General features: G+C 45.6%; 1 protein-coding gene across 1 annotated transcript; it reads right to left on the reverse strand.

Moving 5' to 3' along the window:
* Positions 1-10,093: 10,093 nt before the first annotated feature.
* Positions 10,094-15,480, reverse strand: POP7 (POP7 homolog, ribonuclease P/MRP subunit). The gene is made up of 2 exons (XM_083410892.1): positions 15,396-15,480; positions 10,094-11,075 (listed from the first exon to the last, which is right to left on the reverse strand). The coding sequence occupies exon 2, from the start codon at positions 11,067-11,069 to the stop codon at positions 10,683-10,685; it is 387 nt and encodes a 128-aa protein (XP_083267018.1). The 5' UTR covers positions 11,070-11,075; positions 15,396-15,480; the 3' UTR covers positions 10,094-10,682.
* Between the last annotated feature and the right edge of the window lie 705 nt (positions 15,481-16,185).

Consider the following 16,185-nt stretch of genomic DNA (forward strand, 5'->3'; position numbering starts at 1 on the left):
CACCAGACCACAAGACGCACCTAGTTTTTGGAGGAGAAAAACAAGAAAAAAAATATTCTGAATCTCAGAAGCCAGAACAGCAAGAGGGATCGCTGCGCAGCGAAAGCAGCAATCCCTCTTGCTGTTCTGGCTTCTGGGATAGCTGCGCAGCCTGCATTCGCTCCATAGGACGCACACACATTTCCCCTTACTTTTGGGGAGGGGAAAAGTGAGTCTTATAGAGCAAAAAATACGGTAATCATGGGCACAAATCATTGCCAATTCTCAATGAAAAGGGCATTTCTGAAGGGGCCCGTAGTCTTAGAATCACAGACCTGCAAGGACCTGCTGTAATAACAGTTGAGACAATCTCCATGGACGCGAGTCCCTTCGCTCTCCTCTCCAAAGCGTTAAAAGTTGCTGCTTCCGCTATTTCTGTAAAGCGAAGGTGAAGATTTGACAGCTCCAGGTTCAACTCCTTGCGAGGAGAGGGATAAAGGGCTTCGGTGCCACAGAGGATATACACCTATGTAAAGTTTTTGTTCTAAGGGACTTTATGAGAGTTTATATTTGATACTAAGTTAAACATGTACAGTTTTCCTGTATATTTATCTTGTTGACTTCAGAGAGCAGCTGGTTTGTATACTGGGTTTGGGAAAGGAAGATTTCCTGGTGGACGGGATTTTTTTTTTTTAAAGTAGTTCTGTTTTATCTTTATTAAAGGTTATCGTGCTTCCCAGAATATCCAGAGTTTCAATTTCTAAACCAGAGCATTCAGGCTTGCAAGGGCGTCTTGAATAACCTTCCCACCGCATAGTCTCTCAGTTATGTGTGAGAATCGGCTGTGGGTCTGAAATGGCAAGGGGAAGGCACTCTGCATATGCCCAGTGGCACACCTTTCTCTGTCACCATTGACTTCAAATTTTCCAGAGACGAGCTTGGACAGTAGAAGCAAATTATGAAACACCTAGAGGTCATCCAGTCCAACCCCACCCTGCTCAGGGCAGGAAAATCCAACGCTTCACCACTACGCCAAAAGAGACTTCAAGAAGTCTGCTTGAAGACTTCTATCCCAGGGGAGACCACCACCCTTTAAAGCCATTTTAACCCATTGTCCCGGCAGCCCTTACCATCAAAACCTCTCTCCTAACGTCCACCCAAAACCTACCCTCTTGTGACTGAAACCGTCTGCCCTCTGGGGGGGCAGAAAAAATAAGAATCCTTGTCCTCTTCTCAAGTTGACGTTTTGATGGAGAAGGCTCCACCTCCACAACTGGGAGGCAGTAATGTTTCTGAGGGACGCAGGTGGCGCTGTAGGTTAAACCACAGAGCCTAGAACTTGCCAATCGGAAGGTCAGCAGTTCGAATCCCTGTGAGGGGTGAGCTCCCGTTGCTCGGTCCCTGCTCCTGCCAACCTAGCAGTTCGAAAGCACGTCAGAGTGAAAGTAGATAAATAGGTACCACTCCGGCGGGAAGGTAAACGGCGTTTCCGTGCGCTGCTCTGGTGCGCCAGAAGCGGCTTAGTTATGCTGGCCACATGACCCGGAAGCTGTACGCCGGCTCCCTCGGCCAGTAAAGCGAGATGAGCGCCGCAACCCCAGAGTCAGTCACGACTGGACCTAATGGTCAGGGGTCCCTTTACCTTTACGTTTCTGAGTGCCAGCTGCTGGAAACCACAGGACTGGAGAGCGGCTCTTGTGCTCATATCCTGCAAGTGGACTTCTCATTGGGGCAATTGTTTGGCCCCGTGAGAACAGGACTCTGGACTAGGTGGGGCATTGGCATAATCCAGAAGGGATTTGAAGACTGGTTTCGTACCCCCTTCCCCCATCATACTTTTCCTCTCCAGGTTAAACATTCCCAGTTCATAATTGAATTGTAGAAGGGCCTACGGGGGTCATCAGTAATAATAATAATTTGTTATTTGTACCCCACCCATCTGGCTGGGTTTCCCCAGCCACTCCGGGCGGCTTCCAACAAAGATTAAAAATACATTAGAATGGCACACATTAAAAACTTCCCTGAACAAGGCTGCCTTCAGATGTCTTCTAAATGTTAGGTAGTTGTTTATCTCTTTGACATCTGATGGGCGCCACCACCGAGAAGGCCCTCTGCCTGGTTCCCTGTAGCTTTGCTTCTCGCAATGAGGGAACCGCCAGAAGGCCCTTGGCACTGGACCTCAGCGTCCTGGCAGAATGATGGGGGGTGGAGACGCTCCTTCAGGTCTACTGGGCCGAGGCTGTTTAGGGCTTTAAAGGTCAACACCAACACTTTGAATTGTGCTCGGAAACGTACTGGGAGCCAATCTAGTTCAACTCCCTGCAAGGCAGGACTCGAACTCACAGCCCTGAGATTAAGAGTCTCATGCTCCACCGACTGAGCTAGTTCCTTCAGCCTTTTCCCACAAGGCTAGCTTTCCTTGCCACGGACTACCTCAGTTGCCCCTCTCCCACATCCCATTCCAGCAGGTCGACGTCCTCCTTAAATTGCAGCCTCCAGAACCGGACGCACAACTCGCAGGCGAGGTCCGACTGGTCCAGAACCAAGCGGAACAGTGACTTCCTGTCACTTGGAAGCAATCGAGAAGCTACGTGCCCATGCTCTTGTTGCCATCCCAGACTGCCAGCCTTGACCTTCCCGCGGAGTCTGCGAGGTCACTGACTGCACACAGACACACACGGCTTGCAAAGTGGAGGTGGCTGAAATGGGCTGGCTCGTTCCCCAGTCCCCAATTCACGTGGCTCCCCCGCTGCCAAGCAAAACAGAAAACAGAACTCGCCTCCTGAGTTGCCAGGCTGCTCTTTTGGGCTCTGTCATCTGCAAGAGTCAGGACTTTGCAAACTGTTGGGAGGGCCGCCCGAGAATTTGGACAAAATCATGGAGGAGGGGGCTGACTATGGCTCCAGTGGAGAATATGTTCTGCCTCCAGAGCCCTCTCCTCCTCCATGAGCTTGTTCAATCTTTTAAAATTCGGTGGCCATCGCTGCCTCCTCTTGGCAGGCAGTTCCATAGTTTAACTCTGCCCTATACGGCCTAGGAGGGACACGGGTGGCGCTGTGGGTTAAACCACAGAGCCTAGGACTTGCCGATCGGAAGGTCGGCAGTTCAAATCCCTGCTCCTGCCAACCTAGCAGTTTGAAAGCACGTCATAGTGCAAGTAGATAAATAGATACTGCTCCGGCGGGAAGGTAAACGGTGTTTCCGTGCGCTGCTCTGGTTCGCCAGAAGTGGCTTAGTCATGCTGGCCACATGACCCAGAAGCTGTACACTGGCTCCCTCAGCCAATAAAGCGAGATGAACACCGCAACCCCAGAGTCGGTCACGACTAGACCTAATGGTCAGGGGTCCATTTACCTTTATACGGCCTAGGACCCCTGTACCTACGGGACCGCCTCTCCTGGTATGTCCCACAGAGGACCTTACGGTCTTCAAACAAAAACATATTGGAGGTCCCGGGCCACAAGGAGGTCAGACTAGCCTTGACCAGAGCCAGGGCCTTTTCGGCTGTGGCCCCGATCTGGTGGAATGCTCTGTCACAAGAGACTAGGGCCCTGCAGGACTTGACATCTTTCCACAGGGCCTGCAAGACAGAGCTGTTCCACCAGGCCTTTGGCCAGGGCATAGCCTGACTCCCTCCTTTGGCAATCCTCACAGAACCCCAGCCCAATTGGTTGCCATTAATCTGATTTGAATTAATTTTATAATGAAATGATTTTAGAATGTGTATCATTTTATTGTTGTTAGCCGCTCTGAGCCCGGCTTCGGCTGGGGAGGGCAGGATATAAATAATAATAATAATAATAATAATAATAATAATAGGACTTGATTTTCTCTTTCCTGAATCTTCCCACATGCAGCTTCATGTTCAGAATCCAGTTCAAGAACGAACTGCAAAGGAAGCCTGCGGACACGGTCTAAATAAAGCGTTAGTGGTGTGCGTCTGGGTTTCACATCTTGCAAGAAGCTGCAGAAGGAACCAGGTGTTTGGCTAGAGCTGAGTTCCCCAACCTGGTGCTCCCCGGATCTTGCTGGGGATGACAAGAGTTGGGAGCCCCACAGGGGTGCCAGCCCTGTCTTATCAGCAGCTTGCGCCCGGGGTTAATGCAGGCGCCTTGACAGCGTGAGAATGCCAGCGAGGCGGCGGTGGAAAAAGAGTTATTTCCGACCCGGTCCCGATAAGCCATCTCCCAACACACAGCTGCGACGACAGGACAGCAGAGACTCTCTCTGGATTGAAGGGTGGAGGCCGGAGGGCTCCAAAGATAGATCTCTTGCCCCCTGAGCCCCCCCAAATCAAGAAAAGAACAGCGGCTACTGGGAGAACCCCCATTTTGTGAAGAAGGCGCAGCAGAGACTGTACTTTTTGAGAATACTAAGGAAAAACCATCTTCTGCAGAAACTGCTGCTTGCCTTCTATCACTGTGCCATTGAGAGCGTGCTCACTTATGGCTTCTGTGTGTGGTACGGAAGCTGTACTACCCAGGACAGGATGGGGTTGTGCAGGGTTGTTAAGGCAGCAGAGAGCATTGTTGGCTGCCCACTCTCCACCTTAGAGCAGATTTATGCCACAAGGTGCCATAGGAAGGCACTGGACATAGTAAAAGATCCATCGCATCCTGGTCACTGTCTCTTCGAGCTCTTGCCGTCGGGACGGAGATACAGGACGATGAAGACAAGAACGAGCCGTCTTAAGAACAGCTTCTTCTCCAGAGCGATCTCGGCCCTGAATGGGAAGCCCGGACTTTGAAAGTCATCTAATCTCCCTTGCTGTATTATACTGTATGGTTTAATTAGTGTTTTTATGGAGCAGTCAAGTAATTTCGTTGTCCCCGAAGGGGGCAATGACAATAAAGATATTTATTATTATTATTATTATTATTATTATTATTATGCAAAATTCATTGCCCTTTGGACAACTCAGGAACATTCAGGCTAGCAGACAAGAAAGGAGCGTCATTGTAACCAAACCATCGCTCGACATCAGGGGGGATAAATAGGATACCCTCTTCCCCCCGCCCATTTTCTGCAGCTATTTATAGCTGGAAGGGGCAATTCTGATCGCTGAAGCAGAGATGGGGAGACTCCCCTACAAAGGAAGGTTGGGGGGGGTTGTTTCGAGAATAATAATAATAATAATAATAATAATATGTGGCCAGCAGGACTAAGCCGCTTCTGGCTAACCAGAGCAGCACATGGAAATGCCGTTTACCTTCCCGCCAGAGTGGTACCTATTTATCTACTTGCACTCTGACGTGCTTTCAAAATGCTAGGTTGGCAGGAGAATAATAATAATAATAATAATTTATTATTTATACCCCGCCCATCTGACTGGGTCTCCCCAGCCACTCTGGGCAGCTTCCATCGAAATATCAAAAAGAATACAGCGTCAGACACTAAAAACTTCCCTAAACAGGGCTGCCTTCAGGTGTCTTTTAAGAGTAAAATACAGTGGTACCTCTGGTTACATACTTAATTCGTTCCGGAGGTCCATTCTTAACCTGAAACTGTTCTTAACCTGCAGCACCACTTTAGCTAATGGGGCCTCCCGCTGCTGTTGCGCTGCGATTTCTGTTCTCATCCTGAAGCAAAGTTCTTAACCCAAGATTACTATTTCTGGGTTAGTGGAGTCTGTAACCTTAAGCGTATGTAACCCGAGGTACCACTGTACAGTGGTGCCTCGCAAGACAAAAAGAATCCGTTCCGTGAGTCTCTTCGTCTAGCGGTTTTTTCGTCTTGCGAAGCAACCCCATTAGCGGATTAGCGCTATTAGCGGCTATTAAAGGCTTAAGCGATTAGCGGATTAGCTGCTAAAAGGCTATTAGCAGCTTAGTGCCTTAGAAAAAGGGGGTGGGGAGCGAAAAAAAATCACAGCAACTCACAAGACATTTTTGTCTTGCGAAGCAAGCCCATAGGAAATTCGTTTTGCGAAGCGCCTCTGAAAACGGAAAACCCTTTCGTCTAGCGGGTTTTCCGTCTTGGGAGGCATTCGTCTTGCGGGGCACCACTGTAGTTTTTTTCGTCTTGACATCTGGTGGGAGGGCGTTCCACAGGGCGGGCGCCACCACCGAGAAGGCCCTCCGCCTGGTTCCCTGCAACCTCACTTCTTGCAGCGAGGGAGCCGCCAAAAGGCCCTCGGTGCTGGATCTCAGTCTCCGGGCTGAACAATGGGGGTGGAGACACTCCTTCAGGTCTACTGGGCCTTTGAGGCCGTTTAGGGCTTTAAAGGTCACTTTGAATTGTGCTCAAAAACGTACTGAGAGCCATAATAGGAATAGGAGAGTAAGGGGGAACAATGATAAAAGACAGTGGATGGAACATTTTTCTACCTCTCGTGGACGTCCAGAGGAGCTGGGTGTCAGAAGATACAGTGCAGAGATGGCTCCATCTGCTGCCCTCCCTGAGCCCCAAGCTGTGGTCCAAAGCTCCTGGAGGGCACTGGGTTGGGGAACCAAACAAGGGGACGTTGCAATGAGGCCTCCATGGGGCTCTGCAACACCTTTGTTGTTGTTTAGTCGTTCAGTCGTGTCCAACTCTTCGTGACCCCCTGGACCAGAGCATGCCAGGCACTCCTGTCTTCCACTGCCTCCCGCAGTTTGATCAAACTCATGCTGGTCGCTTCGAGAACACTGTCCCACCACCTCGTCCTCTGTCGTCCCCTTCTCCTTGTGCCCTCCATCTTTCCCAGCATCAGGGTCTTTTCCAGGGAGTCTTCTCTTCTCATGAGGTGGCCAAAGTCTTGGAGCCTCAGCTTCAGGATCTGTCCTTCCAGTGAGCACTCAGGGCTGATTTCCTTCAGAATGGAGATGTTTGATCTTCTTGCAGTCCATGGGACTCTCAAGAGTCTCCTCCAGCACCAGAATTCAAAAGCATCCATTCTTTGGCGATCAGCCTTCTTTGTGGTCCAGCTCTCACTTCCATACATCACTACTGGGAAAACCATAGCTTTTACTATACGGACCTTTGTTGGCAAGGTGATGTCTCTACTTTTTAACACCTAACACACACAAAATCAGCGATGTTCCCATCTCTTTAAAGCTGAACCTTTTCGTAGCTGTAGCCTCAAGCAGAGGTCAATATGGGTGGCAAGGATCCAGCCTGCTTGCTAGAGACAACGAACCCTCGTTTTTTGGCCAGTGGGTTGTGCTGTGTTGATCTTCCTGGAGGCCTGCTGGACGCAAACAATGAGGAGGGCTCCATCCCAGAAGCCCTTCCTGTCACGGCCGCCTCACCAAGAGATCGGCACAGACTGTTTACCGGAACCTCCCTGGAGGCGAGCCAGCCGCCATTGTTGTCTGTGAGGCTAATCTGACGTCACACCACCTCTGAGTAAAGAGGTCTCCCTGAACAGAGAGAGACAATATCTCCAGAGCAGAATCGAGCTGAAACAGCACTAATAATAATAATAATAATAATAATAATAATAATAATTTATTACTTATACCGCACCCATCTGGCTGGGTTTCCCCAGCCACTCTGGGCGGCTTCCAACAGAACACCAAAATACAATACAGCATCAAACATTAAAAACTTCCCCAGACAGGGCCACCTTCAGTTGTCTTTTAAAAGCAAAATACAGTGGTACCTCGGGTTACAGACGCTTCAGGTTACAGACTCCGCTAACCCAGAAATATTACCTTGGGTTAAGAACTTTGCTTCAGGATGAGAACAGAAATCGTGCTCCCGCGGCACGGCAGCAACAGGAGGCCCCATTAGCTAAAGTGGTGTCTCAGGTTAAGAACAGTTTCAGGTTAAGAACAGACTTCCGGAACGAATGAAGTACTTCACCCGAGGTACCACTGTAGTTGTTTATTGCCTTGACATCTGGTGGGAGGGCGTTCCACAGGGCAGGCGCCACCACCGAGAAGGCCCTCTGCCTGGTTCCCTGTAACCTCACTTCTCGCAGGGAGGGAACCGCCAGAAGGCCCTCGGAGCTGGATATCAGTGTCCAGGCTGGATGATGGGGGTGGAGACACTCCTTCAGGTATACAGGATCAAGGCTGTTTAGGGCTTTCAAGGAAACATACTGGGAGCCAATGCAGATCTCTCAGGACCGGTGTTATATGGTCTCGGCAGCCGCTCCCAGTCCAGCTGCCGCATTCTGGATTAGTTGGCAGTTTCTGGGTCACCTTCAAAGGTAGCCCCACGTAGAGCGCATTGCAGTAGTCCAAGTGGGGGATAACCAGAGCATGCACCACTCTGGCGAGACAGTCTGTGGGCAGGGAGGGTCTCATCCTGCGTACCAGATGGAGCCGCCCTGGACACAGAATTAACCTGCGCCTCCATAGACAGGCAAAATGCAAAATGCCAAAGCCGCTACAGAATCTTTTACAAAACCGTAACCACAAGTCAGAGGGAGCATGAAAAGCCCCTGCTGGTCAGTCAGGCTCATGAGAGCAGAGGTTTGGGAATACACCTTCCATATCAGCCCCTTCACGGTGGATGTAGTGGATGGAAAGGCACCTTATGGAGGAAAGAATGCACCATTTGGGACCTTTTAGTTTAGAGAGTCCCATGGACTGCAAGAAGATCAAACCTCTCCATTCTGAAGGAAACCAGCCCTGAGTGCTCACTGGAAGGACAGATCCTGAAGCTGAGGCTCCAAGACTTTGGCCACCTCATGAGAAGAGAAGACTCCCTGGAAAAGACCCTGATGTTGGGAAAGATGGAGGGCGCAAGGAGAAGGGGACAACGGAGGACGAGATGGTGGGACAGTGTTCTTGAAGCTACCAGCATGAGTTTGACCAAACTGCGGGAGGCAGTGGAAGACAGGAGGGCCTGGTTTGCTCTGGTCCAGGGGGTCACGAAGAGGCGGACATGACTAAACGACTAAACAACAAGTAGTTTAGAGAGGTGAGCAGGAGGCGACACGATGGAAGTTTATAACATCGTGATTGGCATGGAAAAATTGGACAGAGAAAATTCTTGCTCCCCCTCTTGTCACAGTGCAACTTGTGGAAGTCCAATGAAGTTGAATGTTGCGAGATTCAGCACAATTCAAAGTGTTGGTGCTGAACTTGAAAGCCCTAAATGGCCTCAAAGACCCAGTAAACCTGAAGGAGGGTCTCCACCCCCATCGTTCTGCCCGGATACTGAGGTCCAGCTCCGAGGGCCTTCTGGCGGTTCCCTCCTTGCGAGAAGCAAAGTTACAGGGAACCATGCAGAGGGCCTTCTCGGTGGTGGCGCCCGCCCTGCGGAACGCCCTCCCACCAGATGTCAAAGAGATAAACAACTACCTGACTTTTAGAAGACATCAGGGAAGTTTTTAATGTGTGCCATTCTAATGTATTTTTCATCTTTGTTGGAAGCCGCCCAGAGTGGCTGGGAAACCCGGCCAGATGGGCAGGGTACAAATAATAAATTATTATTATTATTATTATTATTATTATGGATGGGAAGTCCTTCTTCCGGCAGCACGTAGTTAAAGCTACAGAACTCTTTTCTTCAGGAGTCAGTGATGGCCACCAATTTGTACCGGGCAAATTCATGGAAGAGAGGTTTATCAGCATAGGGTTGCCGTATTTCAAACAGTGAAAATCTGGACAGAAAGGGTTTGGTGTTTTTTTTAGTTTTGCCCAAAGCTCTTTTGGGCAACATCACACACAAAAATGCCGTTTTTGAGCTATTTTTAGGGGAAATCAGCAAAATCGGCACTGCTGTCATAGGCTGCCATATCGTCCGGATTTTCCCAGGCATTTGGCTAATTTCCACCCAGATGCTTCTGCTGAAAACAGTATTCCAGATATGTCCAGGAAATTCCAGGCGTATGGCAACCCTATTATCAGCAGCTACTAGCCACAATGGCTATACTCTGATGCTTCTGAATGCTGTTTGCTGGACTGGGAGTCACAGGAGGGGAGAATGTTGCTCCTGTTTTCGAATCCTACTGGCTGGTTTCCCACAGGTTGGCTACTGTGAGAACATGGTGCTGGACCAGATGTTGCCGTTTTTCAATCTTGCTGATTTTGGGGGGGTTTGTCTGTTCTTATAAGCATTTTACGCAAAACACTCAAGCGATCTTTCTGCTTCGATTGAGGCCTCTACGTTTTGCTAAACAATGCAATCTTACCTTGCCCAGTGCCCCTTGAAAAACTGAGAAAAGGCTCTCTTCTCTCCCTCCTGGTAAAACAAGGGTTTATTCCCCAGATCCAAGCAAAAAATACACTCCAAAACGCCACAAGACACACATACACACTGAAACGTTTGGAAGCAACACCCTGCAGACATCACAGCACTAAGGAAGTCAGCCTGCAATGCCAAGCCTTTAAGGATCTTTCTTGCGAACAAGTGAAAATGCAAGCCCCACTTAGGTAACAATTTGGTTTTTAGGCCAGGGGGAAAACAGACTGCGTCCACTGTAGGGTGGTTCCGATTCCCACAGAGAGAAGTCCACACTCTGCCAAGGCCAGCAGCAGCATCCTGCAAAACGGTGTTCCAATTTAGTCAGAAAAGGGGGAGAAACGAGCCTCTAATTCAGCGCTGGCGTTTTGTCGCGCGAGATGGAGAATTGTGCGTTCCGTGTACAGAGAAACTGCAAACCTCGTGCCCAGTCCAGCCAGCAAAGACAAAACCAGTTTGGGAAGGCAACGATCCCCCACTCGCCCAGCCACTCCTACACAACACAGGACCCCGGGATTCGAGCGAGTCGCTTCGTGGAAGCAAAGACGCTCCTCCTCACCCAGGGACGCCGAGGTTTCCACCGGCGGCTACTCCGGGGCGACGCGACAGACCCGGATGTGGATGGCAGAGTTGTTCCGGGTCCTGGCCAGAGGCTCGTCGCTGTCCCCTTCCGGCTCGGCCACGTCGGCCAGCTCCACGGTGGACGTGTTGGCAGCCAAGCACAGGGACCCGCTGCCGGTGGCCTCTAGCTGCAGGGCGATGTTGATGGCGCGGTTGATGGCCAGTCCCAGTCCGTGGATGCAGATTTCAGGACAGCCGCTCCCGGGTGCAAGCAGCTTCTGGCAGCGGCTTAGCTGCGCTTTGAAATCCGTCTTCATGTTGATGTAGATGTCGCTGCGCCGGCGAGGGAGGCGCCGCGGCAAGCGCCGGCGCAAGGCGTACTCCGTCTGCGTGGGGGGGCCCGGCTCAGACATGCGGTCCTGGGGAAGAGAGAGGCGATGGGTCGGGATGGAAGAAGATTGGAAAAAATTTAAAGTATATTTACAGAAATATTGCAAAATTAATGAATGTTAGAAGTATATTGGAATGAAGTTATACGGTTTTAGCAGAAGGGTTATTAAGAATTATATGAATATTAAGTGTTGATGTGTTAAATTGGAAAATTTAAAGTTAAATTGTGTTATGATAAATTATAGAATAAAAATTGAAGAAGAGGGAAAGGAGTTGTTGAACTAGATAATTTGAACTAGAATACAAAAAAGGGAGGTGCGAGGAAGTCGAGGAAATAAGCTAATGAAAGATTTGTTCTTTTTTCTTATGTTGTGTTGCTGTATTGTTTTTTTTCTTTTTTTATTGTTGATGTATTGTTTGTTGAATTCATGTATTGTCTTTTTTCATTGTTTTTCTTTTTATAATTATAAAATATCTAATAAATTTTATTTTAAAAAAAAGAGGCGATGAGTCGGAGGTATAGTGGTTAGGATATAATATACAACTGAGTGACTGGGTGAAATTATGGAAAGAAGGTTTAAAGTTTACTGCATGTAATGCATTAAAAGAAAATGTGATGAAAATGATGTATAGATGGTTTATCACTCCTGTTAAGTTAGCGAAAATGTATAAAACTAGCAATAAACATTGGGAATGTAAAGAAAAAGAGGGAACATTCTATCACATGTGGTGGGAATGTAAAAAGGTGAAATGTTTTTGGGAGATGATATATAACGAGTTGAAAAAAATGTTGAAATATACATTTACAAAGAAACCAGAAGCATTTCTATTGGGAATGGTGGGAAGTGATATAAATAGAAAAGAATGTAAGCTTTTTTTATATGCAGTAACAGCAGCCAGAATACGATTAGCCCAGAAATGGAAGCAAGAAGAACTGCCAACGATTGAAGAATGGAGGATGAAGTTGATGGACTACGCAGAATTAGACAAATTAACTGGAAGGATCCGAAACCGGCGGGACCAGAAATTTACCGAAGACTGGAGTAAATTTACGAACTATATGAAAAGTATTTGTGATGATCAGACGATGTTTGCAGGTTTGCAAGAAGTTCTGTGAGGAGTATTGTTGGAAATATTGTAAAAATGGAAAAGGGGAAATGATAAGTTAAGAGGGGTAAAGACAACATAAAATTAAGTAATGCATAAAAAGAGGTTAAGGCGGAAGATCATCGGAGGTGCTGATGGAAGTCCAAAAAAAGTGTATTTGTAATGATTTGTGTGGTACGCTTTATAATTTGTATGTTAAAATTAATAAAAATGTATTTTTTTAAAAAAGGAGGTATAGTGGTTAGCATTGGACTAGGACGGTGGTCTCAAACTTTATTCTCCAGGCCACTTTCAGAATAAAAATCACAGAGGTTTTTTTTTCAACGGATAAGGAACAACCGGGGAAATAAACAAGTCCCAGCTGTGCTTGATTTATCACACAGAACACAACTGCTTTATAATATTATTGTGGAATGAATTTATTTGACTTTAGTGGAAATAAGATAAGGATTTGAGACATTAGGATTTAAGGGTTTTCTCTTTTCCTTTTTTATTAGATTGGAGTATAGATAATTTTCTAGATGTTGATGGGAGGATAAGGTTTAAATGGATTAAGATAAATAAGTGAGTAAGCAGTGAAAGATGGAAAGAATTTGCTGATTTAATTAATAATTGGAATACAAAAAGGGAGGTGGGAGGAGGTCGAGGAAATAAGTTATTGAAGGATGGAATTCTGAAAAATGGAAGTGTTTTCTTTTTTAAAATGTCTTTGTTTTTTGTTTTTTCTTGTTGGCGGGGTGGGGGGGAGGCTTTCTATGTATTTTTTAATTTTAATTTTTGTTTTTTCTCTCTTATTCTATTGTATTTTGTCTTTCAATTTTTTGTATTTGTGAAAATTGAAATAAATATTTTTAAATATATATATATATATATAATATTACTGTGGAACATCCATAAAGTATAATACAATGCAGCTATATAAGAACAAAATACATGTGGAATGATATTTTTTTAAACCAGCAACTGTAGAAATATTTTTTTATTTGATTATATTACTAATGGACATAGTTGGGGCTGGGGTTTTTGGGGGGGGGCTGTATTTGATTGCTTGTGTTTGATTATATGTTGTTCTTATATTCAACTAATAAAGTATTTTTTTTAAAAAAAGAAGAAAATATAATTATACACGAGCTTCTTACGTATGTATGCATGCAAACTTGATGAAAGACGTGAGCTTGCTTTTGCCAGGTAATCTCATTTATATTAGGTCTAATTTGAGACAAGCAAATTCTCATCTCATCAACACTAAGAAGCCTTGCTCTTGCTATCATTTTGAAAAGTTATATACCAAATTTTGCAAATAAAATAACAATAATAATAATTTTATTATTTATAGCCTGTCCATCTGGCTGGGTTTCCCCAGCCACTCTGGGATGCTTACAGCACTTATAAAAAACCATGCGCCAAATCCTTGGGGAACCACTGGACCTGGGAGGGCCAGTGTTCGAATCCAGTGTTCAAAAGCTCACTGGGTGTGACCTTTGTGGCCCGTCACTGCCTCCTCTCTGGCCACCCTGCCTCAAAGGGATGTTGCAGAGATTAATGGAGGAGAGGAGGGGGAGACCCACATACACACCACCCCAAACACCTTAGAGGGGGGAAAGGGGGGGAATATACACACAATAAAAGAAAGAAAGAACGAACTAGACTGCGTGTAAGTGGTACATAACACCAGTCAAGCTGGCAAAAATCTATCATTTGCCCAATAACAAATGTTGGAAATGTAAAGAGACTGAAGGTACATTCTTTCACCTTTGGTGGACGTGCCCAAGGATTAAGACCTTCTGGGAAATGATCTATAATGAAATGAAAAAGGTATTCAAATATACCTTCTTGAAGAAACTAGAGGCCTTTCTCCTGGGCATGGTCGGCCAATTGGTGCCAAGGAAAGATAGAACCTTTTTTATGTATGCTACAACAGCAGCAAGGATACTCATCGCAAAGTACTGGAAGACACAAGATCTACCCACCCTGGAAGAATGGCAGATGAAGGTCATGGACTACATGGAAATGGCGGAAATGACTGGCAGAATCCGAGACCAGGGAGAAGAGTCGATGGAAGAAGATTGGAAAAAAATTAAAGTATATTTACAGAAATATTGCAAAATTAATGAATGTTAGAAGAATACTGGAATGAAGTTATATGGTTTTAGCAGAAATGTGATAAAGAATTAAGCAAAAACTGATTGTTAATGGGCTAAAGTGGAAAATTTAAAGTTAGATTAGGTTAAGACAAATTATAGAACAAAAAATTGAGAAAGAGGGAAGGGATTTGCTGAATTAGCTAATTTGAACTAGAATACAAAAAAGGGAGGTGTGAGGAAGTCAAGGAAACAAGTAAATGAAAGATAATGATATGGAATTTGGATGTGTTTTCTTTTTTTTTATTATGCTGTTTTGATGTATTGTTCTTTTTTCTTTTTTTCTTATTTTTGATGTATTGTTTGTTAAATTTTTCACTGTTTATGTTTTCTTTTACACTTTTTTTTCTGTAACTAAAAAACTTTTAATAAATATCTTTTTTAAAAAAATAGACTGCGTGTAAAAGACAGAACGCCAGTCTCGAAGCAGAAATATACTTCCCCTTAACCACACTTTCTTATTATTTCCCCCTGACATTATTTATTACCACAATTAATAATAATAGTAATAAAATTTTATTTATATCCCGCCCTCCCCAGCCGAAGCCGGGCTCAGAGCGGCCAACAACAGTAAAAATAACACTGTTTACATAAAATCACAATCAATGTAATTGAAATACATTCTAAAATCAAATTAATTGCAACCATTTACTCAGAAGTAAGCCTCGCTGTGTCTAAGGGAGCTTTCAGCATAAGGCTGTTGTTAAATGGGAATAAAATGGGGGGGGGGGGACAGGAGAACCAGGCATGCCGTCTTGAGTTCTTTGAAGGGAAAAGCTGGGTTATAAACCTAATAATAAATAAAAATAACAAAATATAAAAGGTTTGGGCGGGCACCATAGTCAGCAGCAGGGCGAAGGCCCCTGCCTAAAAAAAAATCACTGGGCAGGGAGTTCCGAAGGACATCGGTTCCTTGCAAGCACGTTAATGAGCATTGCATGTTGCAAATATGGTCCCTTGCTGCACCCACAATTATTCCTTCTGCACCCCCACCCCGAAACCTGCCCCACATCTCTGCGCGCGCACCCCTCTTTTTGCACCCCACCCTGCGCCCCCTTCCTTCCTTCCCTCCCTCCCTCCAACTTGCACCCTTTTCCCCACCTTTCCAAGCAGGTCTTCTCAACTAGGCAGCTGCAGGAAGGAATAGAGCAAGCAAGCGCGCACACGCGAGCACGCGCACGCTCTCTCTCTCCGTCGCTTCCGGTTTCCGCTTGGAACGCTCGCGTGGAACGTTCATACAGCAATGGAACGTCCCGGGGAGGTCGCGCGCCTGGGAAATATTCGCACTTTCGGATAGAATGATACGCAGGGCGCGCGACTCACGGGGGCGAAATCCAACCCCAAACTAAGAAAATTTTTTTTGCCCTTTTTGGAAAGATCCTTCGCTGCGCTCGAGGAACAAAAGGAGTTCATGTAAAAAGAAGAGTGGCCTTGCCTTATTTTATGGCGCATTTCCCACCATATATATATATATATATATATATATGACGCATTTCCTACCATATATATATATATATATATATGTGTGTGTATATATATATATATATATATACACACACACACACATATATGTGTGTGTATATATATATATATATATGTATGTATATTTATCAGGAGTGCCTGGCGTGCTCTGGTCCAGGGGGTCACGAAGAGTCGGACAACACTAAACGACTAAACAACAACAAATACATTTATATATAAATATATATAAATTAAATTATATTTATTTATTTATATATAATTTATATATACTTATATATAATTTATATTTATTTATATACTGTATAATTTATATATATTTATATATAAATATATATAAATTATAAATATATATATATATATATGTTGTTGTTTAGTCGTGTCCACCTACATTTTACATTTAAGGGCCATG

The sequence above is a fragment of the Podarcis tiliguerta genome (assembly GCF_965153285.1).
Source record: "Podarcis tiliguerta genome assembly, chromosome: 13".
NCBI lineage: Eukaryota > Metazoa > Chordata > Lepidosauria > Squamata > Lacertidae > Podarcis > Podarcis tiliguerta.